Here is a 25,979-nt window from a genome sequence, read left to right on the forward strand (position 1 = left end):
TGCAGACGGATCAGGACGGTCCCTGCCCCAGACAGCTGCCAGGCCACATGTCGGACAGGCCGCGATCGGTAGAGGAAACAGGCAGAGAGCGGGAACATTAAGCTGAGAGCAGCAGAGAAGCAGCAGCCCCAGCCCAGCACTTGCTGGGTGGGAGGGATTGGCTGGCGCCGCATTAGAGGTGGGTTTTAAGGAGGGAGCTGACGGTGGCCGTTGTACGAATGCTGATGGGACGTTTGTCCCATGTGTGGATGTTGGTGGGAAGGGATGTCCCAGCACCCACCACTGAGCGGCAGCGCCCTCGGGGTGCGACGTGGCAGCTGGTTCACAGTGCTCAGCAGTGTAGGATGGGAAGTGGAGAACGGGAGCTGCGGGGGGCGGGGGCACAGTGGGGAGGCTTTGGGGGCAGAATGGAATCGCCCCATCTGGAATTTGGCCAGGTTTTGTTGGAATGGCTTCAAGGGAGCCGCAGCCCTTGGGGGCCTGGGAGCTGTGTGCACACGTGGGCGGATGTGCATGTGTGGGTGTGTCCATGCACACCAGAGGGGTCAGCAAAGCAAGGATGGGCCTGGCGCACAAGGGAGGGCTGGCCGCGTCACAGCCCCTGGAGGGCAAAGGCCCGTCTGGTGCAGGAGGGAGTGGGGAGAAGGAGGAGGCTGCAGTGGGGGAGGGAGGGGGTTGCAAGGCAGACCGGCTGCCTACTCATCTCCAGCTCGCATGACGTCACCTTGCAAAAGGCGCTAATTAGCGGCTCTCACTGCCTGGCACAAGCCGTTCAGAAGCAGCTTGAGAGTGGAGGCTTCAAAGAAGGTGGAGAGGGGAGAGAGCCGCCCTTCCCTGCCCCAGCGCGGCTCCCCACACGCGCCATGCAGCCCCCCCCCCCCCCGCACAGCAGTTGTGCCAGTGCAGGCAGAGATCCTCACCTTGCAGCCACGGGCTCCTTCACACGGGCCGGCCTTAGGGAAAGGAGCACCCTGGGCGAACTGCCCGCGGGAAGAGGGGACCCAGGGGCCGGCCTGCTGCTCATGCTCCACGCCAGGCTGGCAGCTCCAGGCGGCATCAACCTCCCCCGACCTGGCTGGCCAGGGGTGCCAGCCCCGGGCTCCCCGCACTCAGCCCTGCTCTGGCAGCCCACACCCGCCTCCCATGTCACCCACCTGTAAGGCCAGTCCTGTCTCCAGACACACACACGCTCCCTCAATACCCCCCTTGCGCGGTCTCTCCTCCCTGCACAATCGGGTGATGCTTCTCATCTGCACCATGCACTGTGCTGCCTGCCTGGCACCTCGTGTCCTCATTTCACCGGTGCCAAATGCTCCATCTTAGCCCTTTACCACACACACCCCACGTACGTGCCAGCTATCACACACACGTGGGCTGCAGCTATCGGATACACTGCAGTTTTACAACCACACGTCTGAGGGATGGATGATAAAACCCTCCCATGGACACGCCCCAGAGACAGCAGTCTGAGACGGCCAGGACATACACGCTCCTACATCAGGCAGACAGAATCACAGGCCCACATGGGCCATCTCGTCTAACCCCTGCCAATGCAGGACTCGTTGGGTCTAACCCATCCCCCACAGACGGCTCCAGCCTCCTCTCGAAAACCTCCAGTGAAGGGGCTTCCACAGCCTCCCGAGGCGTCTGTGCCATTGTCCGACTGCTCTTACGGTGCGGGAGTTTTCCCTGAGATTCATCTAGCTCCGCTCTGCTGGCGTTTGAACCTAGTGCCTCTTGCCCTCCCTGTGAAGAGCCTTTTGCAGATCCCCTGCAGAGCTCCTACATGGCTCAGGCAGAAAGATGGAGGCCCAGCTGCTCCCACTGGGCCAGCACCCACTTCCCTGTGTGCTGCTGGCCACTCAGCGCATGGGGAAATCAGGCTGCTTATCTGGGTGCCTAACCAGGGACCGAGGAGCCGAACTTCCGGCTGCCTGGTTTGCAAATCCCAGTCTCTGCTTGTAGAACGGCCCCTTCCTAGAACACGCTCCTCCCCAGCGCCAGCGCCGTGGCTTACGGGGGTCACAGCAGCGTGCGGACTGGGCCCATGGTCTGTGTTTCTCCACCTTGCTTACACCTGACAACCAGCTGAGGGTCTAAAGCCCCCAAGACTTGTGCCTCCAGAATCTACCCCCACATCCCCTTTGCCCATCGTGCTGTATCTGCGCCAGCAACCTCGCAGGATTGGGCCCCGTGAGATGGGAGAAAGGGGGACGAAAACCCACGCAGACCTTTAAAGCCTTTTAACCAATCGGAATGTAATATGCAAATAAACTAACGTGCCATCAGGCGGCTCACATCAGAACCTAAGAACAGCCAGACGGGGTCAGACCAAAGGTCCGTCCAGCCCTGTGTCCTGTCTGCCGACAGTGCCCAGTGCCAGGTGCCCCAGAGGGAGTGAACAGACCAGGGAATCATCCAGTGATCCAGCCCCCGTCGCCCATTCCCAGCTTCTGGCAAACAGAGGCCAGGGCCACCATCCCTGCCCAGCCTGGCTAATAGCCATTGATGGACCTGTCCTCCAGGAACTTCTCTAGTTCTTTTTTGAACCCTGTTCTAGTCTTGGCCTTCACAACATCCTCTGGCAAGGAGTTCCACAGGTTGACTGTGTGTTGTGTGAAGAAATACTTCCTTTGGTTTGTGTTAAACATACTTGGTGACCCCTAGTTCTTGTGTTATGAGAAGGAGTAAATAACACGTCCTTATTTACTTTCTCCACAACCGTCATGATTTTTTATAGACCTCTGTCATAGCCCCCCGTAGTCGTCTCTTTTCCAAGCTGAGAAGTCCCAGTCTTATTAATCTCTCCTCATACGGAAGCTGTTCCATATCCCTAATAATTTTTGTTGCCCTTTTCTGAACCTTTTCCCATTCCAATCTCTCTTTTTTGAGATGGGGCGACCACATCTGCACACAGTATTCAGGGTGTGGACGTACCATGGATTTATAGCGAGGCAACATGATATTTTCTGTCTTATTATCTCTCCCTTTCTTAATGATTCCCAACATTCTGTTCGCTTTTTTGGCTGACGCTGCACATTGAGTGGATGTTTTCAGAGAACTCTCCACACTGACTCCAAGATATTTTTCTTGAGTGGCAACAGCTAATTTAGACCCATCATTTTATATGTATTGTTGGGATGATGTTTTCCAATGTGCGTTACTTTGCATTTATCAACATTGAATTTCATCTGCCATTTTGTTGCCTGGTCACCCAGTTTTGCGAGATACTTTTGTAGCTCTTCACAGTCTGCCTGGGACTTAACTATCTTGAGTAGTTTTGTATCATCTGCAAATTTTGCCACCTCACTGTTTACCCCTTTCTCCAGATCGTTTATGAATATGTGGAATAGGACTGGGCCCAGTACAGACCCCTGGGGGACACCACTATTTACCTCTCTCCATTCTGAAAACTGACCATTTATTCCTACTCTTGTTTCCTATCTTTTAACCAGTTACCAATCCATGAGAGGACCTTCCCTCCTACTCATGACTGCTTAATTTGGTGAGGGACCTTATCAAAGGCTTTCTGAAAATCTAAGTACGCTATATCCACAGGATCCCCCTTGTCCACATGCTTGTTGACCCTCCTCAAAGAATTCCAGTAGATTGGTGAGGCACGATTTCCCTGTACAAAAACCATGTTGACTCTTCCCCAACAAATTATGTTCATCTCTGTGTCTGACAATTTTGTTCTTTACTATAGTTTCAACCAGTTTTCCCGGTACTGAAGTCAGGCTTACCGGCCTGTAAGGGGTCACCTCTGGAGCCGTTTTTAAAAATTGGCATCACATTAGCTATCCTCCAGTCATCTGGTCCAGAAGCTGATTTAAATGATAGGTTACAGATGTCAGTTAGTAGTTCTGCAATGTCACATTTGAGTTCCTTCAGAACTCTTGGGTGATACCCGCTGGTCCTGGTGACTTATCACTGTTTAGTTTATCAGTTTGTTCCAAAACCTCCTCTAATGACGTGATTGGCTTAGTTATTGGTGCTGTCACAGCTGCCCCTCCTCTAGCTCTCAGCTGTTCAGATCTGACTGCAAATCCCCCCAAAACCTTTAATATGAGGGTTCCTTTTCTTCGAGCAGAACCATACAAGCCGTATCCCTGCAGGTGACGCACGGTGGATGGGACCCGTTGAATAGGATTTTAAAACAAGCAGGTTATTTATTTTCTTATTCTTTCTATTACAGTTGCATCTGGGAACCCCTGTTCCGGAGCAGGGCCCCATTCTGCTAGTGGCTGGGCAGTGCAGACAAGTAAAACATTCCCCATGCGCTCACCCTCTGGGTGCTCTTTGGGAAGCGCTTGTGCTTTGCTGATCCGCTAGGTCCATCAGTCTCAGCCGCAGATAATCGAAATACAGACCAGTGGGCTGACCTCATCGCTCTGCGGGGATTTCCCAGCTGAGACCACGCTGGTGCCAGCTCTTGCCTTGCTCAGACTTTGGTAAGAACATAAGAACATAAGAAAGGCCGTACCGGGTCAGACCAAAGGTCCATCTAGCCCAGTATCTGTCTACCAACAGTGGCCAATGCCAGGTGCCCCTGAGGGAGTGAACCTAACAGGCAATGATCAAGTGATCTCTCTCCTGCCATCCATCTCCATCCTCTGACGAACAGAGGCTAGGGACACCATTCTTACCCATCCTGGCTAATAGCCATTTGTGGACTTAGCCACCATGAATTTATCCAGTCCCCTTTTAAACATTGTTATAGTCCTAGCCTTCACAACCTCCTCAGGTAAGGAGTTCCACAAGTTGACTGTGCGCATGAAGAAGAACTTCCTTTTATTTGTTTTAAACCTGCTGCCTATTAATTTCATTTGGTGACCCCTAGTTCTTGTATTATGTGAATAAGTAAATAACTTTTCCTTATCCACTTTCTCAACATCACTCATGATTTTATATACCTCTATCATGTCCCCCCTTAGTCTTCTCTTTTCCAAACTGAAGAGTCCTAGCCTCTTTAATCTTTCCTCATATGGGACCTTCTCTAAACCCCTAATCATTTTAGTTGCTCTTTTCTGAACCTTTTCTAGTGCTAGAATATCTTTTTTGAGGTGAGGAGACCACATCTGTACACAGTATTCGAGATGCGGGCGTACCATGGATTTATATAAGGGCAATAATATATTCTCAGTCTTATTCTCTATCCCCTTTTTAATGATTCCTAACATCCTGTTTGCTTTTTTGACCGCCTCTGCACACTGCGTGGACATCTTCAGAGAACTATCCACGATAACTCCAAGATCTTTTTCCTGACTCGTTGTAGCTAAATTAGCCCCCATCATGTTGTATGTATAGTACTTTTGCAAAACGTATTTGTTTGTTTTGTCCCTGTAACAAATTAGTAGCCACCTAGGAACTTTGCTGAGGCAGCCGGGATCAAACTCAGGGTGTGTCTACACAGCAAAGCAAACCGCCTGGCTGGCCAGTGCCAGCCGACGCGGGCTCACAGGGCTCAGGCTGCGGGGCTGTTTCTTTGCTGTGTAGACGCTTGGGCTGGAGCCTGACCTCTGAGACCCTCCCACCCTGCAGGCTCCTAGAGCCTAAGTCGGCTGGCACAAGCTGCGGGTGTCTAGCTGCTGTGTAGACATATCCTCAGAGTCGTTTGCTTCAAGTCCACAAGCCCCTAAGCTAAAGGAGAATCCCAATTCACTCTTAACAATATAGATCCTATTCATAGACTCTAGGACTGGAAGGGACCTCGAGAGGTCATCGAGTCCAGTCCCCTGCCCTCATGGCAGGACCAAATACTGTCTAGACCATCCCGGACAGACATTTCTCTAACCTGCTCTTAAATATCTCCAAAGATGGAGATTCCACTGTGACGGAGCTGTTCTGGCGGGACCCAACTGAGAGTGCCAAATCAGGACCAATTGCTTAAACAGGGCAGTCACAGCCCTAGGCTGGGGTTTTTCCACCTCTAAGGCAAACCAAACCAGCCAGACAAAAAGGACTTTGGTCTCACCCCACTGGCTAACCACAAGTCACACAAGCAATTTCCTTAGACACTCCAGTCTCCCAGCATCACCACCAGTGCACTCGTCCTGGGGATGAATGGTTATGAAAACCAACACCCCAATAAAAGAAAAAGGTTCCCTCGATCCCAAAGGACCAAGCCCCAGACCCAGGTCAATATACACATCAGATCTTACCCACAAATCACGCTGTTGCCAATCCTTTAGAATCTAAAATCTAAAGGTTTATTTACAAAGGGAAAAAGGTAGAGAAGAGAGGTAGAATTGGTTAAATGCAATCAATTACATACAGTAATGGCAAAGTTCTTAGTTCAGGCTTGCAGCAGTGCTGGAGTAAACTGCAGGTTTAGATTAAGTCTCTGGAATACATCCCCCACCGGGATGGGTCGTTCAGTCCCCTGTGTAAAGCTTCAGTTTGTAGCAAAGTCCCTCCAGAGGTCAGAAGCAGGATTGAAGACAAGATGGAGATGAGGCATTAGGCTTATATAGACTTTTCCAGGTGTAAGAATCCCTTTGTCTTCACTGTGGAATTTTACAGCAAAATGGAGCCTTGAGTCACATGAGCCAGTCCCTGCATACTTTGCTGAGTCACAAGGTGTGTCTGCCTTCTCTCCATGGGTCCATTGTGTCCTTAATGGTCCCTAATGGGCCATCAAACAGGCTAGGCAGAGCTAACACCAGCTTGTCTGGGAGGCTTCCCCCAGAAGCACAGCACAAACTTGAAATATTGACAGCATAGAGCCAACATTCATAACTTCAACTAAAAATGATACAGACATACAGACAGCATAATTATAACCAGCAACCCGGAACCTGGTCTTGGACACCTTATATGACCCCCTTTACTTAGGATTTGGTGCCACTACAGGACCTTGGTTGCAACCCATGTTCTATATGGTCCCCATTTATATCAATAACGTCACATCCACAACCTCCCTAGGCAGTTTATTCCAGTGTTTAACCACCCGGACAGTTAGGAACTTTTTCCTAATGTCCAACCTAAACCTCCCTTGCTGCAGTTTAAGCTCATTGCTTCTTGTTCTATCCTTAGAGGCTGAGGTGAACAAGTTTTCTCCCTCCTCCTGATGACACCCTTTTAGATACCTGAAAACTGCTCTCATGTCCCCTCTCCGTCTTCTCTTTTCCAAACTAAATAAACCCAATTCTTTCAGCCGTCCTTCCTAGGTCATGTTCTCTAGACCTTTAATCATTCTTGTTGCTCTTCTCCGGACCCTCTCCAGTTTCTCCACATCTTTCTTGAAATGCGGTGCCCAGAACTGGACACAAGACTCCAGCTGAGGCCTGATCAGCGCAGAGTAGAGCGGAAGAACGACTTCTCGTGTCTTGCTCACAACACACCTGTTAATGTGACACACAGCTGAGGAGTTCTGAGTCCATCCGATACAGGCCAGTGTAGAGTAGCAAGTAAAGGCTTGATTCTCCCATGTGCTTCATTATGAACCGGCAGTAAGTGTGTAAACCACACACGCACGTACACTGAGCCCATTTATAATGAAGGGCATGGGAGAATCAGGCCCTTGCTTGTTGCTTCGCACGGGCTCTCCTAGCCTGCTGGTAGTCCTGCCCAAAGTTAAGGTTCTCTGACACTTCCCATTATAAGGCCCTATTTTCAGCCGCTTATAACTTTGCCAAACTTCAACCATCCGAGCTGACATTTCCAAAGCTGGGCATCTGCCTCAGGCTGAATTTTCCTGGAAAGGTTAATCAGAAATGGCGGCAGACGGCACACATGGTGGGGGATGTCTGGAGTGCACAGTGCAGGTTCATGCAACGCCCCTTTCTGTACAGAACGGTCGCTGTGGGTTTCATAGATGTTAAGGGCAGAAGGGGCAACCGTGGTTAGCTAGTGTGGCCTCCTGTCTAACGCAGGTGTTGGGGCATTGCACCACGAGGTTACTCTAGTACCACGGGGCGAGTGGCACACCCAGGTCTCTGAGCCGGACATGGACACTGCTCGTGGCTTCTCTGGGGCTAGCAGGCGTGGAAGCCTAGTGCCGGCTGCCATTACAGAACGCAGGCGGCAGGGGCCGTTGCATGCGGAGGCCACTTGAAATGCCATGGCCAGAGCTAGGATAGAATTCGGGCGCCCCGGTCCAAGAGCCCTGATCACACGCTGACGGGAAATCGCCACTTGCTAGTGGCAGTACGCAGCCAAGGGCACAACTGAACATTTCTGTCCAGCAGGCGCTGTCAGGAATCACACACGCGATTCCGACAAGTTTGTTCAAGTCAGCCATGGAAAGTGCGTAGGACGCGGATTCCCGTCTGTGTTATCTCATGTCTTCTCTCATTCCTGACCCCTGCCCATGGGAATATTCCTGATTGAGCCCAGAGTTGAGACTGGAGGCAAAAAACAGGCCACGGTCCCTGCTGCCAACGTAGAAACTGCAAATCTGCCTGCCTGGGTGAAAAGCCCCTGAAATCTGTCAGTGGCTGGTTGTCCCGGCCACAAAGACTGGACAGAGGCTCTGTCTACACTGGGGATTGGCTGCAATTATCCCAAGTGGTGAAGCTGCCCCAGTGCAAACCCGCAGCGAAGGCACGTTCAGATCCCTGAGCCGTGCTGGTGCGACCTCACCCTGCTTGCAAGCACCTCTGCAAAGGCGCTAGAGGTTGGTACTGGGAGAGCCTGGCAGGCTGGACTCAGGGCAAAGCCACAGGGCCGCAGCCCAGCCTTGCGCCGGTGGCCTCAGCTGCTGTCCAGTTAGAAATGACTCGGACACTGGTGCTTTCATCACTGGCTCCTGGAGACCACAGCGGATCTCTTCATTAGCGGCTGTTTAGGTGCAGCTAAGCTGGAGGGAGGCACGACCTGGCCAGGGGAGTGTGGCGGTGGGTGTGATACAGGTTTAGAAGCAGCCGAGGGTGACCCATTACTGCTAAGCGGGCGCTGTGCAGCCACGTATTGTTTTCTATCCTGTAGTCCCTTGATTCTTTATCCCCCCCAATGTCTGACCTCTTCGGCATGTGTCCTCCCTGCTCAGACACTGCTTCCCAGCGGCTTCAGATTTCATCACCCCCGCGCAGCTGCCACTCCCGGGCACGGCTCTCGTGAAAGCCGCTGGGGCCGTGACAGCGAGCGCTGGCCCCGGATGATGCTGGAGGGAGTCGCTGGCTGGCTATTGTGCTGTGCAGCTTCAAGGATGAATGCCCAGCCCTGTGCAGCACGCACGCTGCTGCCTGGCCAGGCGATTTCCCGGCCTCCTGAGTCTGCGACCACTCAGCACGGGGACGGTGCCACGTGTCCCAGAGTGAAACCGGAGTTCTGCTGAGTAAATCCCTATGCACCGAGCAAACAATGAACCTAGAAAACCACAGCCGGTGTGGAGAGCAGAGACAGTCCATAATTATCCAGCTCCTTAAACTCTCATAAGAACGGCCACACTGGGGCAGACCAAGGGTCCGTCTAGCCCCGTGTCCTGTCTCTGATAGTGGCCGGTGCTGGATGCTTCAGAGGCAATGAACAGAACAGGGCAATTATCACGCGATCCATCCTCTGTCATCCAGGCCCAGCTTCTCTCATGGCATTTCCCACAAGAATGGGGCTATTTACCAAGGGGACTCCTGCCCAGACTAACTCATGGTCTTTATCATCCACCTCTCTCAGTTCTCCCTGCAGGGTAAGTGAGATGCCCAGAAGGCTAACGGCATTGTGGGCTGTATAAGTAGGGGCATTGCCAGCAGATCGAGGGACGTGATCATTCCCCTCTATTCGACATTGGTGAGGCCTCCTCTGGGGTACTGTGTCCAGTTGGGCCCCACACTACAAGGATGTGGATAAATTGGAAAGAGTCCAGCGGAGGGCAACAAAAATGATTAGGGGGCTGGAGCACATGACTGATGAGGAGAGGCTGAGGGGACTGGGCTTGTTTAGTCTGCAGAAGAGAAGAGTGAGGGGGGATTTGATAGCAGCCTTCAACTACCTGAAGGGGGTTCCAAAGAGGATGGATCTAAACTGTTCTCAGTGGTGGCAGGTGACAGAACAAGGAGCAATGGTCTCAAGTTGCAGTGGGGGAGGTCTAGGTTGGATATTAGGAAACACTATCTCACTAGGAGGGTGGTGAGGCACTGGAATGGGTTCCCTAGGGAGGTGGTGGAATCTCCATCCTTAGAGGTTTTTAAGGCCCGGCTTGACAAAGCCCTGGCTGGGATGATTTAGTTGGGGTTGGTCCTGCTTTGAGCAGGGGGTGGGACTAGATCCCTCCTGAGGTCCCTTCCAAGCCTGATAGTCTGTGATTCTATGTGATTCGTACTTGCAGTGTAGCAGGCCCACGAGCCCCGACGCAGGGCTGGCACCCCGTTGTGCTAGCAGTGCACAGACCCAGAGGGCCCTGCTGCACAGACTTAATATTCTAATTCCAGATGAGAGCTGACAAATGGGTATAAAACCACCGGGGAAGGGGAGGACACTGTCAGGGCTAGGAACCCCTGTGACACTATGGGCATGACTAGCTGGTTCCAAGGCTGAGTTTTTATTTTATTTTTTAGTTATATTTTGTAACACACACCCACACCCACACAGCAAACTGCGGTGGAGTTTTGCTCTGAACAGTTAATCAGCTGCCATGTCCTAGCCCAGAGGTGGCTGCATTTGAGTGGTGGTGTAGCTATTCCTGTCTTTGCATAGGGCCGCATTGTGCCGGGTGCTGAGGGGTTTCAATAATCCCACCCTGCAAAGCGCTCGGGGACCGCTTGAGACGGAAGGGGGGAGAGAGGGCGTGAGGTGCAGTTACTCCCTGCTAATCCATGTTCGCTCTGTTGGGCTACAGGCCGGGCTGGGGCACAGGTTTTATCGGCATGGCTTTGGGATGGATGCAGTGTGGAAGCCACCCCAAATGGGTGCCTATAGATCTCTGCCCGTCCCCACGTGGCTGGGGTGCGCCGCCGGTTTCGCAGCGCTCTGAGCAACGGTTTAGAGAGCAGTTTGACGCGTTTTTCTTGGTACTACTTTCCGTATCCCTCCACCTACATGCCTGGGCAGGCTTCGCTCCCAGCTGGCCTGGGACGGTCACAGCTGATAAATGGGACGCCTGGCACCGTGACCCAAAATGGAGTTTCTTCTCGGCCTCAGAATGCTGCGGTCGCTGGCACCTGGCCTCAGCTAGACGGCACTGGTCCATCCCCTTGGAGAGGGGGTTTCCAGAGCCATAACACAGGAACAGAACAGCTGAGAATGGGGCCTGAGGGAGGGCGAGGGACGGGACCCCAGAGCCCAGCTCCCTTGTAGGGTTGTATTTTATGGAGTGCTCAGGATCAGAGGGCTGAGATGAAAGGGGAGCAGGAGCCTATTAATCTCACAACAAAGGCTTCCCGGAGTTAAGAATGGCAATAAAATGCTTTGGGTGTGTGTGGGAAGCGGGGGGGGGGGGAGGGGGGGAGCCCGAGCATGCATGTGCAATGACATGTGTGTCAGTGAACAAGGGCAGAGGTGTGTCCGGGCACGGAAGAATGGATGAGCTCGTGGTTAATGGGACTTGGGAGGGCCCTGCCCCAGCTGCCCCATGGGACCACGGGGCTTAACTCGGAGGGGGGGTTGAGTTTAGCTCACACGTTGCTAACACACACTAGCAGGGCCTCGCCTGTCTCTGAGTGCAGCCCTGTGGAGCTCAACATCGCTGGATTGGCTGCGATGCAGCCTAGTGCCTGGGCCTCAGTTTCCCCATCTGTGCATTGGGGATAACAGTCCTTCCTTTCTGTCTGGGCTTCTTGGACTGTGAGCTCTTGCCTGGCACACGGCGTCTGTGTGGCACCTTTGGAGCTGAGAGCGTGGGGGGGGCACAGACACCCCCCTTTCCTCAGCCCTTTCAGTTACTTCACTCTCACATTCTAGGAGTGTGTGTGCCTGAGGAACCCAGATCCTCCTTCCAGGCCGGTGGCCGCCCAGGGCTGGTGCACGCGCCAGCAGCCCCTTTCAGCGGGGCAGCGTGGTCGGGGCAGGCATGGGTGTGCGAGGCGGGTGCTCTCTGAGATGGGAGTCCCCCCGGCCAGGGGCAGCTCAGATACGCAGATGGGCTGTTTCCCTGGGCCGTGATAACACACCCAGGGCCCCCCCGGGGATTTCCAGGCCACGGGCCGGGGACAAAGCCAGAGCTCACAGCAGCTACCTCCACTCCAATCTCCAAAACTTCCGGGCACAGCTCTGTGTCCACCTAACATTAGCCCTGCGGTTACATCAGTGCCACTGAGAGCAGAGTTGGACCCTGGAGACAGGTGCACGCTAGAGCCTCAGTTACAACAATGTCACCTTCCTTCTAGCCACTAGGAACACAGCACGGGCGCAGCTGAGCCCTTCCGTGGCCAGGGAAGTGATCGATGCTGGTGGAGCAAAGGGTAACACGCGCCTGGGGAGGGCTAGAACAGGGAGAGGTGGTGCTCGCCCTCCCCGCAGGATTTCTAGCCCACATGGAAATATCTTGGACTCAGAGAATATCGGGGTTGGAAGGGACCTCAGGAGGGATCTAGTCCAACCCCCTGCTCAAAGCAGAACCAACCCCAACTAAATCACCCCAGCCAGGGCTTTGTCAAGCCTGACCTTAAAAACCTCTAAGGAAGGAGATTCCACCACCTCCCTAGGGAACCCATTCCAGTGCTTCACCACCCTCCTAGTGAAATAGTGTTTGCTAATATCCAACCTAGACCTCCCCCACTGCAACTTGAGACCATTGCTCCTTGTTCTGTCATCTGCCACCACTGAGAACAGTCTAGATCCATCCTCTTTGGAACCCCTCTTCAGGTAGCTGAAAGCAGCTATCAAATCCCCCCATATCTTCTCTTCTGCAGACTAAACAATCCCAGTTCCCTCAGCCTCTCCTCATAAGTCATGTGCTCCAGCCCCCTCATCATTTTTGTTGCCCTCCGCTGGACTCTTTCCAATTTGTCCACATCCTCCTTGTAGTGTGGGGCCCAAAACTGGACACAGGACTCCAGATGAGGCCTCACCAATGTCGACTAGAGGGGAATGATCACGTCCCTGGATCTGCTGGCAATGCCCCTACCTATACAGCCCACAATGCCATTAGCCTCCTTGGCAACAAGGGCACCCTGCTGACTCCTATCCAGCTTCTCGTCCACTGTAACCCCTAGGTCCTTTTCTGCCTAGCCGGTCGGTCCCTAGTCTGTAGCAGTGCCTGGGAGAAGATGGAGGCTCTGAGCCCTCCAGCTCATTCGACATGCTGGCCCGGCTCCGGTCCGTGCTGCGACTGAGCAGCAGGCTGTACCCACGGGCTCCAGTTCTTGCCCTCCGCCCCCTCCCCTCCTCTCGCTCCAGGGCCAGCTGAGGCGAAGGGTGTCAATCCCGAAGGCCCAGCAGCAGGTCCCCCAGGTGAGCCCCTGTGCGCCGATGGCCCGGCCTCGCTCCAGTGGTTGCCAGTTCCGCAGCCCTGCAGGCAGGGAGGCGTCTCAGGTAGCTTGGGCCAGGCCCGTGGAGAGCAGAGACCAGCGTAGGGAGCCAAGGCCCGGTGCCGAGCAGGTGGGGCACGGTGCTCTGGAGTCATTGCGTGACCGGAGTGCTCATTCCACAGTGCAATGATCATGGGGGGGGGGCCGCAGAAGCATGAGTTGCGCGGACACACGTGAGACAGATGGGCAGCTGTATGTGGGAGAGGGGCTTCCACAACCACAGCTATTTGGGCATCCGGTGGCCCGGAGGGGGCCCGGGTGCGGTGCCACAGAGCGCGCCAGGCTGCCCGGAGCATTGGGTCTGGGGAAGCGTCCAGGCGTTTGGCTGAGCCAAGGCCTTGGGGCTGTTTGGGGCTTGGCCAGGCCGGTGCAGCTCCTGTGGGACCTTCTGCCGCGGGAAGGGGCTCTGCCACCAGCGCCCGTGCCAGGCTGCACCGGCTCGAGGCAGGCGCCCTGAACGGTGCACAGGCAATTGCCTCCCCACCGCGAAACGCGGTGCAAAGAGCTGCAAAGTGGCGAATGCCTCCCAGCTCCTCGTGCTCTGTAAGTTGGTGCTAATTTTCCTTATTACACGGTTCCCGCGTGGTGGGGGCTGCTCAATCTGTGCTCCAGAGCCAGGGCTGTGCTGGGCCATGGCGGGACGGGTGCCCCCAACAGGCCAACCCTGGGCAGGGCACCAGAGCCGTGGCTGGGGTCTCACCCGATCCAGCTGTCTGGGCAGGCAGACGTAGGCCGGGCCGGTGGCGCTCAGGTGCCCTGGGATGCTGCCAGGGATACACTAGTGGTCCTAGGGGGCACAGCTGTTCCACAGGCGGGGGGCAGAGCCCGGAGATCTTGGGAGCGGTACCGATGCTGCGCATGGCTCCACTGGCTCTGGGCCTGGCCAGCCGGAGTTACCTGTTCAACCCAGCAAAGGCCCTTCCCAGCCCTCCCAGAGCCGGGCTTTCCCGGGCTGGAGGTGCTGAGCTCTGCCCCCGGGACGTGCTAGCGAGGCAGTTCGGGGGGTCCGGCGCAGCCGCTGGGTGGGCTGGGGACCCTGCTGGGTGCGGGGGGGTTGGTACAATAGGCTGAATTGCAGGATACGGACACTGTTCCAGGCTGGCACACCTGGGGGCATCTAGTGGGCTCACCCCGCCCTGACCCTGGGAGTGTGTGTGTGGCCTGGGGAGGCCAGCGATCAGGAGCAGGCCCCCCTCCCGTCTCAGCTCCAGCCTCCGTTCCTGCTCACGCCCAGCACCTCCCATTCCTTGCACCCCGGCTGTCAGCAGCAGCAGCCTCCGTTCCAGGGGAACGCTCTGGCTTCCAGCCAGCCTTTGGCCAACGTTCTTCCACCCACACAGGCCATCAAACAAACCAACCGCCCTCCCCGAGTCCCCACAAACCACCGACTCCCGGCTCCTGGCCAGAACCACAAACACCTGCCCTGTCCACCCACACCCTGCAGCAACCACACGCAGCATTGCCTCCACCCTAAGCAAGGCCTGCTGCGTCCCCACGCGGAGCCCAGGGGCCTGCGTGCTGACCAGGGCTAACCACACCAGCACGCCACCTGCACCCAGCACGGTGCCAGCCAAACCCATCATGCCCACGCCCTGCGCCACGGCCGCGGGGAGGAGCTGGGCACCACGGCGCTGCCAGCCCCCAGCACTCAGACAGGCCCCCTGATCCCGCACTATTTAGGAATAATAAATACTGGGGTCTGCTTAGGAATCGGACCATTGGATGGGGAGGGACATCTTGGGTCAGCACATCCCAGGCTGCCCCCACAGATCATCCCCTACGTAAACTGGTCAAGTTCCATCTTCAGAGCAGACAGCCCCCGTTCCTCCCTCCTCCGCTGCCCAGCCTGTGTCTGTTTGTGGCCAGTTTATCCCCTTTGGCTCCCGTAACTCTCCTCTCTTCCTGGGGTTTGCCTGCTCCCTGCAATCAGAGACAGCAATCGGATCTGGTGAGAGCGGCCCTCCAGCCCCCTGTCGGCCTCAGCACCGGCTCCTCTGAATTCATCTGCCTTGAACGTGGGCGACCCACCGTGTGCACAGCCCTGTCCGATGGAAGACGCGTCCCTAGCTCTATGGGGAACGCCTCCCCTCACACAGCCTCCCATCGTGTTCCCCCTTTTCAGGGCTGCAGCACGTGGGCGAAGCCGTTATCCTGGCCTAGGCTGGCTGGTTCCTGAGCCTTTAGATCATGCTCATGCCAGGTTTTCCTCTGCAACCAGGAGGGCTAGAAACCTCAGTCCAGATCCTCAAAGGTGTTTCGGAACCTAACTCCCATTGGGCCTTACTCCTTCTTCCTTTTTAAATGAAACCCGAGTCTCCTCATAATCACAGGACTCCAGGAGCTGGGGCATTAAGAAATAAACCAAATATCACACGAGTTGGCAACACTATCATTATACAGTCTTTTGCAGGGCAGATGTGACCCCCAAACACACACCATATGTACATCCTCCCCCAACACATATCACAGGGACCCCTCCATTGCCCCCCACGTCACAGAGAATAATACTACAGTCCCTGTGCCGAGAGCCACAGGCAAGGCAGACGCTGGTATTTTTGACCCGAAGTCTGGTTAGATGAAGGGTGGAGGGGACCCAGCAGAGTCGGGATGTAGAGAGGCAGGGACACACTGCAACACGGCTCTATAAAATCTCAAGGATTTTAAACAGAACCGAGAGGGGCTCTGGGGTCAGACGCTGGCTCCAGGGGCAGACTTTTGGTTTGTCATAAGAAAGGACAAGAAAAATCAGTCAAATCCCCCCAGGTCTGCCAGAGCCCAGGTGAAAGAGGTAGACCTGGGGGAGATTTGATATTTTGCTCTATTTTGCCTAAAAACCTCGTGGTTCTGTTTCAAACATCTGTCAAAGTACAACCGTGTGTGTGTGCAAAGTACAACCCTGCGTCTCTCTGTGTGTGGTATTGTAAGGTAGTGGTTGGCTGGATCTCTCTTGCTCCGTCCCTGTTTGTGTCAGAGAGGCTGCTGCCCTCTACTGACTGGAATCAGAACTGCTCATAGTGTGTCCTAGGACCTATACTGCTAACAGCTCATGGAGATTTTCCTTTAGCTCAGCGTAATAGGGGCCACCTATTAAATGATCTGGAGAAAGGGGTAAAGAGTGAGGTGGCAAAGTTTGATACAATTTGATACTAAATTGCTCAAGATAGTTAAGACCAAAGCAGACTGTGAAGAACTTCAAAAAGATCTCACAAAACTAAATGATTGGGCAACAAAATGGCAAATGAAATGTAATGTTGATAAATGTAAAGTAACGCACATTGGAAAAATAACCCCAACTACACATACAATATGAAGGCGGCTAATTTAGCTACAACTAATCAGGAAAGAGATCTTGGAGTCATCGTGGATAGTTCCCTGAAGACGTCCACGCAGTGTGCAGCAGCAGTCAAAAAAGCAAACAGGATGCTAGGAATCATTAAAAAAGGGATAGAGAATAAGACGGAGAATATCTTATGGCCCTTATATAAATCCATGGTACGCCCACATCTTGAATACTGCGTACAGATGTGGTCTCCTCATCTCAAAAAAGATATACTGGCATTAGAAAAAGTTCAGAAAAGGGCAACTAAAATGATTAGGGGTTTGGAACGGGTCCCATATGAGGAGAGATTAAAGAGGCTGGGACTTTTCAGCTTGGAAAAGAGGAAACTAAGGGGGGATATGATAGAGGTCTCTAAAATCATGAGTGATGTGGAGAAAGTGGATAAGGAAAAGTTATTTACTTGTTCCCATAATATAAGAACTAGGGGGCACCAAATGAAATGAATGGGCAGCAGGTTTAAAACAAATAAAAAGAAGTTCTTCTTCACGCAGCGCACAGTCAACTTGTGGAACTCCCTGCCTGAGGAGGTTGTGAAGGCCAGGACTATAACAGGGTTTAAAAGAGAACTGGATAAATTCATGGAGGTTAAGTCCATTAATTGCTATTAGCCAGGCTGGGTAAGGAATGGTGTCCCTAGCCTCTGTGTGTCAGAGGATGGAGATGGATGGCAGGAGAGAGATCACTTGATCATTGCCTGTTAGGTTCACTCCCTCTGGGGCACCTGGCATTGGCCACTGTCGGCAGACAGGACACTGGGCTGGATGGACCTAGTCTGGCCGTTCTTATGTTATTCTGTTCACCTCTGCTTGAGGCTCCAAGTTACTCAAGAGTTTCTGGCTCCTAACTAGGGGCATCCAGTGTGAATTCCCTCGGAACGGCAAACGCCTTCACTCACAGTAACAGATTTAGGCAACAATCAAGAGACTGCAGTGGCCTTCGTGAGAAGCATCATGGACCGAGAAAGAGATTGCGGTGCCCAGAAACCGGCCGGCTCAGCTGGATGGCTTTAGTGGTGCGTGCTGGCTGCGTTAATGGCAGGAGGTGGATAGACCCTGGAAGGGAGCGGGGAAGGGAGAAGGCCCTGCTGATGAGGGCTGCAGAGTTTAGTGCTCACGAGCAGCTGCTTTCCTTGCCAGGAGGGCGGCGATGTGGCAGCAGCTGCCTGTTCTGGTCGGCTCTATTTCCAAGCTGCCCAGCAAAAGCAGCGAGTGGCTCTGCCACACTGGCATTTTCAGAGATGTTTTAACACGAGGGGACGTTTAGCACAAGCAGGACGTGCAGGTTTGGTCCAGCCCCCTTTAGCCGCAAGCTGCCCTGCAACAACCGTTCACGTTGTGTCCACACTGGGGTTTATGAGCTGTGTGCAGCCCTTGTGCAATCAGGTAGCAAACGGCCTTTAGGCTCCAGCGTCTGTCTGTGGCTGGTGCTTCTTTCTCCAGCTACTCACCTGCCCTTCATCACCGGAGCATCCGAGCACCTCGCACTCAGTGAGGAGTTTTGTCTTCACCGCTCTCCTGGGAGGCAGGGAGGGAGCTTCCCCATTTTACTGCTGGGAAAACGGAGGGTCTGCAGGCGGGAGGTGTGATGGCACCGGCGATCCAGCCTGATCAGAGCCAGCCTGAGTCACAGTCGGTAGCTGCACTTCGTAGCCGGGTTCTGGGCGGGTGGCGCTAACCCATGTCACCCCCTGTGCTGCATCAAAGCCAGCCTGGCGTGTCTACGTGTGAGCAGTCACAGCGCACATCCCCAGAGGGCCACGGTCACTGCGCCACGAATCCAGCCTGGGTCTCTCAGCCCAGCCCTGTGCTCTCTCGCTAACCGGCACCTTCAGGTACCATCAACCCTCTTCCCTAAAGACCAGGGCTCACGTGGCTGCTGTTACCGATGAACACGGCTTGTTAATGAGCCAGAGTGAAGGCGAGTGCTGCTCCGGTGCAGCGAGCTCCCGCTCGGTGCCAATTGCACCCGGGGGCCGGTTTGCTCTCTGCACCGCGTTTGCAGCAGGGGGGGCTGTGCTGGGCTTAACAAACCTCCTTGTCCCCCGCAGGTGGTGCTGGATAACATGCGGAGGAAATGCAAGTGCCACGGCACCTCCGGGAGCTGCCAGCTGAAGACGTGCTGGCAGGTGACCCCCGAGTTCCGCCTGGTGGGCTCCGTGCTCAAGGAGCGCTTCTCCGGGGCCACGCTGATCCGGCCCCACAACAGGAACACGGGGCAGCTGGAGCCAGGCCACGCGCGGCACCGGCGCCGCGCCAGCATCGGCGACCTCATCTACTTCGAGAAGTCGCCCGACTTCTGCGAGCGGGAGCCGGCCCTGGACTCCATGGGCACCCAGGGCCGGCTGTGCAACAAGAGCAGCCCGGGCATGGACAACTGCGAGAGCCTGTGCTGCGGGCGCGGCCACAACATCCTGCGCCAGACGCGCAGCGAGCGCTGCAACTGCAAGTTCCACTGGTGCTGCTTCGTGGCCTGCGAGGAGTGTCGCCGCACCGAGTGGGTCAGCGTCTGCAAGTGAGGCGGGCAGGGCCGCGGGCCGGCGCGCGGCAGCCACGGGACGCATGCTCCAGCCGGGACCTCAGGGTGGAGCAGGGGGAGCAGCTCCCAGGGGGGCTGCCCAGCACTGGTTAATGCACCACACACCTTCCACCCTTTGTCGGCACCAGCTCCTGCCGTGGGGAGCGTTCAGACGGCTGCCTGGGCAAACCCACCACCGCTCCCGCTGGGGGAGAGACCCCGTGCCGGGGCACGGCAGGGCAACTGGGTAGCAGGGCGGGGGTGGGATGGGAGGGATGGGGGAGCGTTTCCGAGCTAGGTACCGTTCCTTCTGTTCAGGGACAGCATCAGCCGCAGCCCACGGGCGGCAAAGCATGGACGGGATTCGGGCCGCGAGCAGCTCCAGCGAAAGCTCTGTCCCTGCCCAGCGTGGACACGTGCAGAGACCTCCAGGGCGCAGGGGACTAAATATCCCGGCAGTCTCCCCTCGCTGGAAGGGGGCAGCTCAGGACTCACCGGACCGCCCTGAAAAGGGATTTTCATATGAAAAAAACATGTAAACAAGAGTTTTGAGGGCTCTCCCCCAGCGTTTCTAAGAGGCGGAGGGGTCCCCAGTGCCCCGGGGCGGTGCCGCGCGCGCCCGCGGCTGTGGTGTCTGGTAAGTTATTTTATTATTGTGAATAAAAGTGGATTGGAGACGGCGCCATGGAGCGGTTCTGAGCATGGGCTGGGGAGGGAATCGGGAGAGGGTGTTAATGGAGGGGCAGCCCCTCTGCAGAGTCCCCGTGGGTTTAAAGGTGCTGATGCAGCTAACCGCTGCTGCGGAAAGCAGGAGAGATCCCCTAGAAAGTTGGGGGGCTCCTACGACCACTTTAACCTCCTTCGCCCATTGCCTCTGCAGTCCCCTCAGCCTCCTGGCCCCAGACACGTTCCTCCCCTGGGAGCAGAGGGGTCAGGAGCTCCCAGGATCAGGCCCCCACAGGTCAGTGGGAGCAGGTGGGAAGCCAGGCCCCAGGCTGTTGTGAAACAGACGCGGGAGGGACCCAACACAGCCCCGGAGGCAGCCTCCTCCCCTGCCGCCGGCCGCGCCGGCCGTGTTCTGGGGATACAGGACCTCGGCCCGCCGAGTCCAGCTGGGCACCGAATCCAGCCCAGGAGGGGCCGTGGAGCTGCGTGGGGCTGGGATCTTCCACCAGGCAACCCACGGGGGCAGTTCTGCATCCCCTGGGACGGGGCAGGAGGGAGTCAGGGTTATCCCAACCCCCTTCAAATGCACCCGCCGAGCAGAAGAGTGACCTGGCACATCCTGCGCCCGCCCATGCAGCACCAGCAGTGACTCCAGACTCCGCAGGCAGGATCCCGCCGAGCTCAGGGGACCGAGCCGCGGCGGCTTCCATGGTCTCAGCCATTGGCAGAGCCCAAGGAGAGTGCCTGTCTCACCGGGGGGCAGCCGCACGCTAGCAGCCCCCAGCGCCCTGCATGCTGATTCCTGCTGCTGGCATCTCCCCGGCCGTCCCCGGGCTTACTGAGAATTATAACGCTAAATAGCTACCGAAACAGCTAGGGCTCTGAGCAGACAGGCTGCCTGGCTCCTGCAGGTCCTAGCACTTCCTCTGGGCGTCATGGCAGACACGAGACCAGGCTGGAAGGAGCGTGCCGGGATTAACATGTGCTGAGCACGCAAAGGCCTCACTCGAGATCAGGGCTCTGCCACGCTGGGCACAGCTGTGGTCCCTGCTCTGGGGCATTTAGAGCCAGCAACAGCAAACAGGACCGAGCGAGGGGGACAGAAGGAACAGGAAGGCGATCGGACGCGTACAGAGACGAGCTTACGAGCGCGGGTTATTGTACATAAACATCGGCTCTAACGCCCCCAGGTTCCCAAAGCACCGTCCCACCTGGCACGCGGGCTGTGTAAGAGTGATCCCTCCCCCACCACTGAAATGCAGCCACCTCGGGGCAGAACACAGCAGCTGGCTGGGCGCGTGCAGCCGCTCTTCCGCTGGGGTTCAATTCAGAACAACGGTGGTCATGGGTCCCACAGGAAAGCAGGAAGCAGAGAGGCAGGATTAGGAGGACCTGGCTTGGACTTTGGCCAGGACTACGGGGTTCACGCCCTGACACATACAGGGAGGGGTTTTCACACAGGCCAAGTTTGTTTCACTGCAAAGAGATTTGCTCCCCCTGGGATCTGTAATTTCTATATCTCAATGAACCAAGAGGCCCGGTCCCGGAGTGCTCCCCGGGGCACAAAGGGATGTGTCCTGCTCCCCCCATCGGATACCGGCCCCTGCCCTCCACTGCTGACTCAGTGTCCCACCTGCACTGGGTCTATCGTCCCCTCGTGCCCACAGTCACCTGGGCCCTCCAGCTCCACTTCCTTCCCTGGGGGCTCTCCTTCCCCTCCGGGGGTCTCAGCCTCAGAGCTAGAACAGGGCCCCCCAACACTGGGAACCCTCTTCCCCATGTAACACTGCATGGAAACCCAGCCCCCCCCCACCTCGACCCCTGGACCACCCTTCAGTAGCAGGGCGGCTCCCTTGTCCAGCTCCCCAAATGTTCACCTCCTCCCTCCCCGGCCCCTGTGTCTCCGGGCGGGGAGGTCGGGCTCTGCACATCAATCAAACCTCGGCACTTTGTACTCGGCGTCTGTTTCCAAACTCCAAGGGGTGCTTGGCCGGGAGCGTGTGATCTCGCTGGGCTGCCTCAGTCAGTAATTTACTCTCCCCTCCACCAGCTCATTAACGCCCCAGCTACTAATCCAGCCGCATTTACACGCTACAACAGCTGGGTCGCCTGCTGCCTGCGGCTCACCTGGCCTCTGCTTGATGTGGTCTCAGGGGAGGTGCAGCGGGGACATGGCTCATCCCCCCCACCCCCCAGAAATGACAGAGTCTGGTGCATTTCCGATACACTCACACCCCATGCTCAGGTGACACTCAGCGAGCAGGCACCTCGCCGCGGCCCGAGGCCCTGGCCCCGTTCGACACGGTAGCCCCAGGAAGCTCCGAGCGCAGCGACATTGCCCAGCTGTCCCCAGCTTTGAAAGTTCAGCCGTCGCGCTGCTCCGTTAGCGACACCCTCGGGCGATCAGAGGCTCATGCTGCTTTCCCCAGCCCCAAGCGTTTCAGTCGATCAGCGACCCTAAAAAATCAGAGCCCTCCTGCCGAGATTATAAAGCGCCACAGCCACTTTACGACTTTCTTTGCAGCCGTGCCCAGGCTGCGTCAAACAGGTCAGCAAATCCACGGTTAAAATGCGCCCTGAAGGCAGCCGTTCAATCCCCACTCGCCATTAAAGGCCTGTCCTGTGACGGGCCCAGGGCATTCTGCCTCGGTCTTCAGCCGCCACTGGACATCCTGGACTAGAGCCAGCCATCCACAGCAATGGGCCTGTTATCGCTTCTTTATATACACTCTAGACACCAGCCCTGGAGCAGAGGGGGTCACAAACCGCACACAGCAATCCCCTCTCTTGGGGTTCTTGGCCAAATGCCTACACCTGGTTTCCAGGGAGCAGCAACGCTGCGGCAAGAATGGACGCAAGTTCGAATAAATTCCCCTGCCATTTGCCACAGCTCCCACAGAATGAGCGAGCATCACAAAAGGAGCAACAGCTCGGCGTTCGTTAAAGACAGGACACTCCTCTCACGCAAAGAATCCAGTAACCTGTAAGGCAGGGAACAGCGCCTCCTGGTGACACCCGTCGGAACAACGTGTCAGGCTGGATTACATGAAACGGAGCCCTGGGCACTAGGTTAACAGAGAGGAGCAATGAGCCACCAAGGAGGAGAGTCCGAGGTAGAAACTGCTACCCAGGCCCCAGTGAGATTTGAACCCACAACCCCTGCTGCCTACACTAACCCCTGAGCTGCTCTGGTCTGCGTATCCCAGCACCTTCACTGCCTGGCTCTCTGGCCCCACGGTTACTGCTCCATTGCTCCAAGGGAGCAGCAGCTCTGACCCTCCGCAGATGGAGGGGAAACGGGGCAGGGAAGTGTGGGGCATTTAGTGCACACGGCCCAGCCACCCTGTGGAGGTGCAGCCCGCTGAGAATTAACAGTCATAGGACCCCCGAGTGCCCAACATTTCGCCCCCGGGCCACCTGCCAGTGTCACAATGTGACACACGCAGCACCAGCCCGTGGGCACAGCCCCCGTCTTTCTCCTTGGGCTGAAAGGTTTTGCACAGGGCAGGAGATTAAAAGATCCCAGGCTCTTCCCCAGAGAGGAGCGAGAAGTCTGAGGCCGGAAGTGACACCAGTCGATGAAGCTGGTTTTGCTCAGAGTCGGTCGATCCCCTTCTCGCCAGCACAGCACAAAGCGTTTGTGCGCTGGAAGCAAGAGGCAGGTTCCCCAGCAAATCCAGAGAAGTGAACCAGCGGCAGGAAAATGGCAGAAGAAAAAATGCCCAGAACAGGAGCTAGTTCTTAACTGATTGAATGAGATGAGGTTTTACCTCCATTTAAGTGCACCAATTTCAATGGGGGCCCTTTATTGGGGTGTAACGTTTCCCCTGGAAGAGGGGGGCCTCCCAATTCTCATGCTTTCATCATGAGTTTGCTGCTATTTAGTGCATTCCATAAAGCGCCAGCTCCCAGCATCCTGGGATGCCACGAGACTCTCAGCGAGCAGGTTTTAAAGAAGGGACGTCTACCCCCCTCCGATAGCAGAGAAAAGCTTGAAAGCCAGGAGCCTGGTGCTGCCTGAAGGCTCAGATACCAGAAGGGAAACACAGAGAACCCAGCATTTTTTATTATTATTATTTTTAAATCTCATGATTTTTAAGCCAATCCATAATTTTCAGGGCCTGACAATCACACCTCCCCCCAGTTCCTAACCACGGGAGATCACAAGGGAAGAACGGCTCCTGGGAGCGAAGGGGGAGCTGGCGAGGACTGAGTAACTTCTCTGGTATTTATTCCTTCCTCCAAACACTCGGCTGAGGCCGATTGCGCCTGGGGGTTCGCAGCGCACAGGGAACACCCAGCTCCCTCCCAATTCCATTCTCTCGCCGCATGAAGCAAAGCGAGAGGTCCCCACAAGGGAACGGCTCCCAGCTGCTGGGATCTGGAGAGGGATTTACATGGCGGCACAAACCTGGTCCCGAATGGGGAGACAACACATGGCATTTGGTGCTTTCCAGCTACTGATCACACAGGGGGGTGAGGAAGTTTCTCCTGCAAACCACTTGCCTGAGGTTACACAGCCAGTCAGCAGCAGGGCTGGGAGAAGAACCCAGGAGTCCTGTGCCCCCATTGGCTGCCCAGGCTCTGTCATGGCGACACCCCAGGACACAAGCCCCACCAGCGAGAAGGCTGCGGCCTGGCCAATGACTCCATGTCCTGCTTTTACTGGCCCAGGCCAGGTCTGCAAGGACGAGGGTGGGACGTGTTTTTCAAACCAGCCTCTCGCCCAGATTCCCACCCGCTCAGCCAGCCAACCGCCCTCCCGGCCGAACGGGCCACGTTCCTAGCGGGACGGATGGGGCAGCCCATCCCAGTTCAGCTCGGCCGTGCACCTACTGGGCTGCTGCAGGGCTGGAGCCGCTGGTTTCCTGGCCGGACTGAGGACGGGCGGGGGGGAGACCCAGCTGCTGAGTTGCTGGGCACAGGCCTCGGAGGCAGAAGTGGGGCTGAGCCGAGTTTTATGGATGTGGGGTTGGGGCTAAGAGGGGGGAGGCAGGAGACCCCCTCCGAGGCAGAGGAGATGGGAGGGACTAGGGGAGGCCATGGAAGGGGGGCAAGGAGCAGGCAGCAGGAGGGGGCACTGAGCCCGCGAGCAAAGGAGGCAGTGGGGGGAAGGGTAAAACCTCTCTAGAGAGTCGGAGAAGTGGGGCACACATCCCCAGCCCCTGGTGCCCGGCTCTCGCCCCCAGCCCATCCCGGGACCCTGGCTGGAAAGGTGTCCAGCAAGCCAAGGGCTCTCACCACTAGGCCTTTCTTCCACTGGGCTCACCACTTGCCCACGCCTGGAGCTACGCATGCTGCAGGGCCCTGGGATCGCCTCAGACCCCCCAAAACACGAGATCCACTGAGCTACTCCCAAGACTGGGCCCTCCCGAAATGCCAGAGCCCCCTCCCACCGGTGAGGGAGCCAGGGCCAGCGGAGGCAGGGATGGAGAGAGGCTGCTGGGGGGCGGAGGGCTCAGGAAGCAGCAGGCACCATTAGAGGTCACCCCATTCTATAGTCCATAGGATCTGGCATCCCACAGCAAGCCCTGGGCTGCGGGAGGGGGGCCCTGGAGGCTACCCTGGGGGTAGACAGGGAGGCAGGAGCTGGGGGAACGTCCCCCCCATACCCTTCCCTGAGCCCCCCCTTACGGCTCAGCTCCCCCTGACCCGCCCCAGGTGCTGGGCTGAGATCGCCGGGGGCTGGCCCAGCAGCACAGAGGCAGCTGCCCAGGGAAGCCCAGGTCGGGCAGGGACAGCGAGGAAGCCGAACCCCCCACCGCCAGGCGAGCGGGAAGGCAGGCGAGGAGAGGGGACCAGGGCCAGCGGAGAGGGGGAGCCAGGCAGGAGCCAGATGAAAGGGGCCGGGAGCGGGCTCTCCTGGAGCGGATCAGTGGGCTGGGGCGGAGCCCGGAGCCCTGTAATCTCGGGGGAGCTGCCTGCTCTCATGTGGTTGCCTGCAGCTGCATGCGGTGGGCTCAGCCCCACGGCTCCACGTGCAGGGACTTTCCAGCGGGGGGAGGAATGACATAATGACAGCCTGCGAGGCTGCCGTCGGGGCGTGCCGAGGGGCT

The 25,979-nt window shown here is 56.4% G+C and overlaps 1 protein-coding gene across 1 annotated transcript in view; it reads left to right on the forward strand.

Moving 5' to 3' along the window:
- Positions 1–19,291, forward strand: part of WNT10A (Wnt family member 10A) — a 41,576-nt gene extending 22,285 nt beyond the window's left edge. Inside the window, exon 4 of the mRNA XM_039494955.1 lies at positions 18,791–19,291. Coding sequence (XP_039350889.1) covers positions 18,791–19,258 — 468 coding nt within the window. The 3' untranslated portion in view covers positions 19,259–19,291. The remainder of the gene's footprint in view (positions 1–18,790) is intronic.
- The last annotated feature ends 6,688 nt before the right edge of the window (positions 19,292–25,979 follow it).

This window comes from Mauremys reevesii, linkage group 11 (genome assembly GCF_016161935.1).
Source record: "Mauremys reevesii isolate NIE-2019 linkage group 11, ASM1616193v1, whole genome shotgun sequence".
NCBI lineage: Eukaryota > Metazoa > Chordata > Testudines > Geoemydidae > Mauremys > Mauremys reevesii.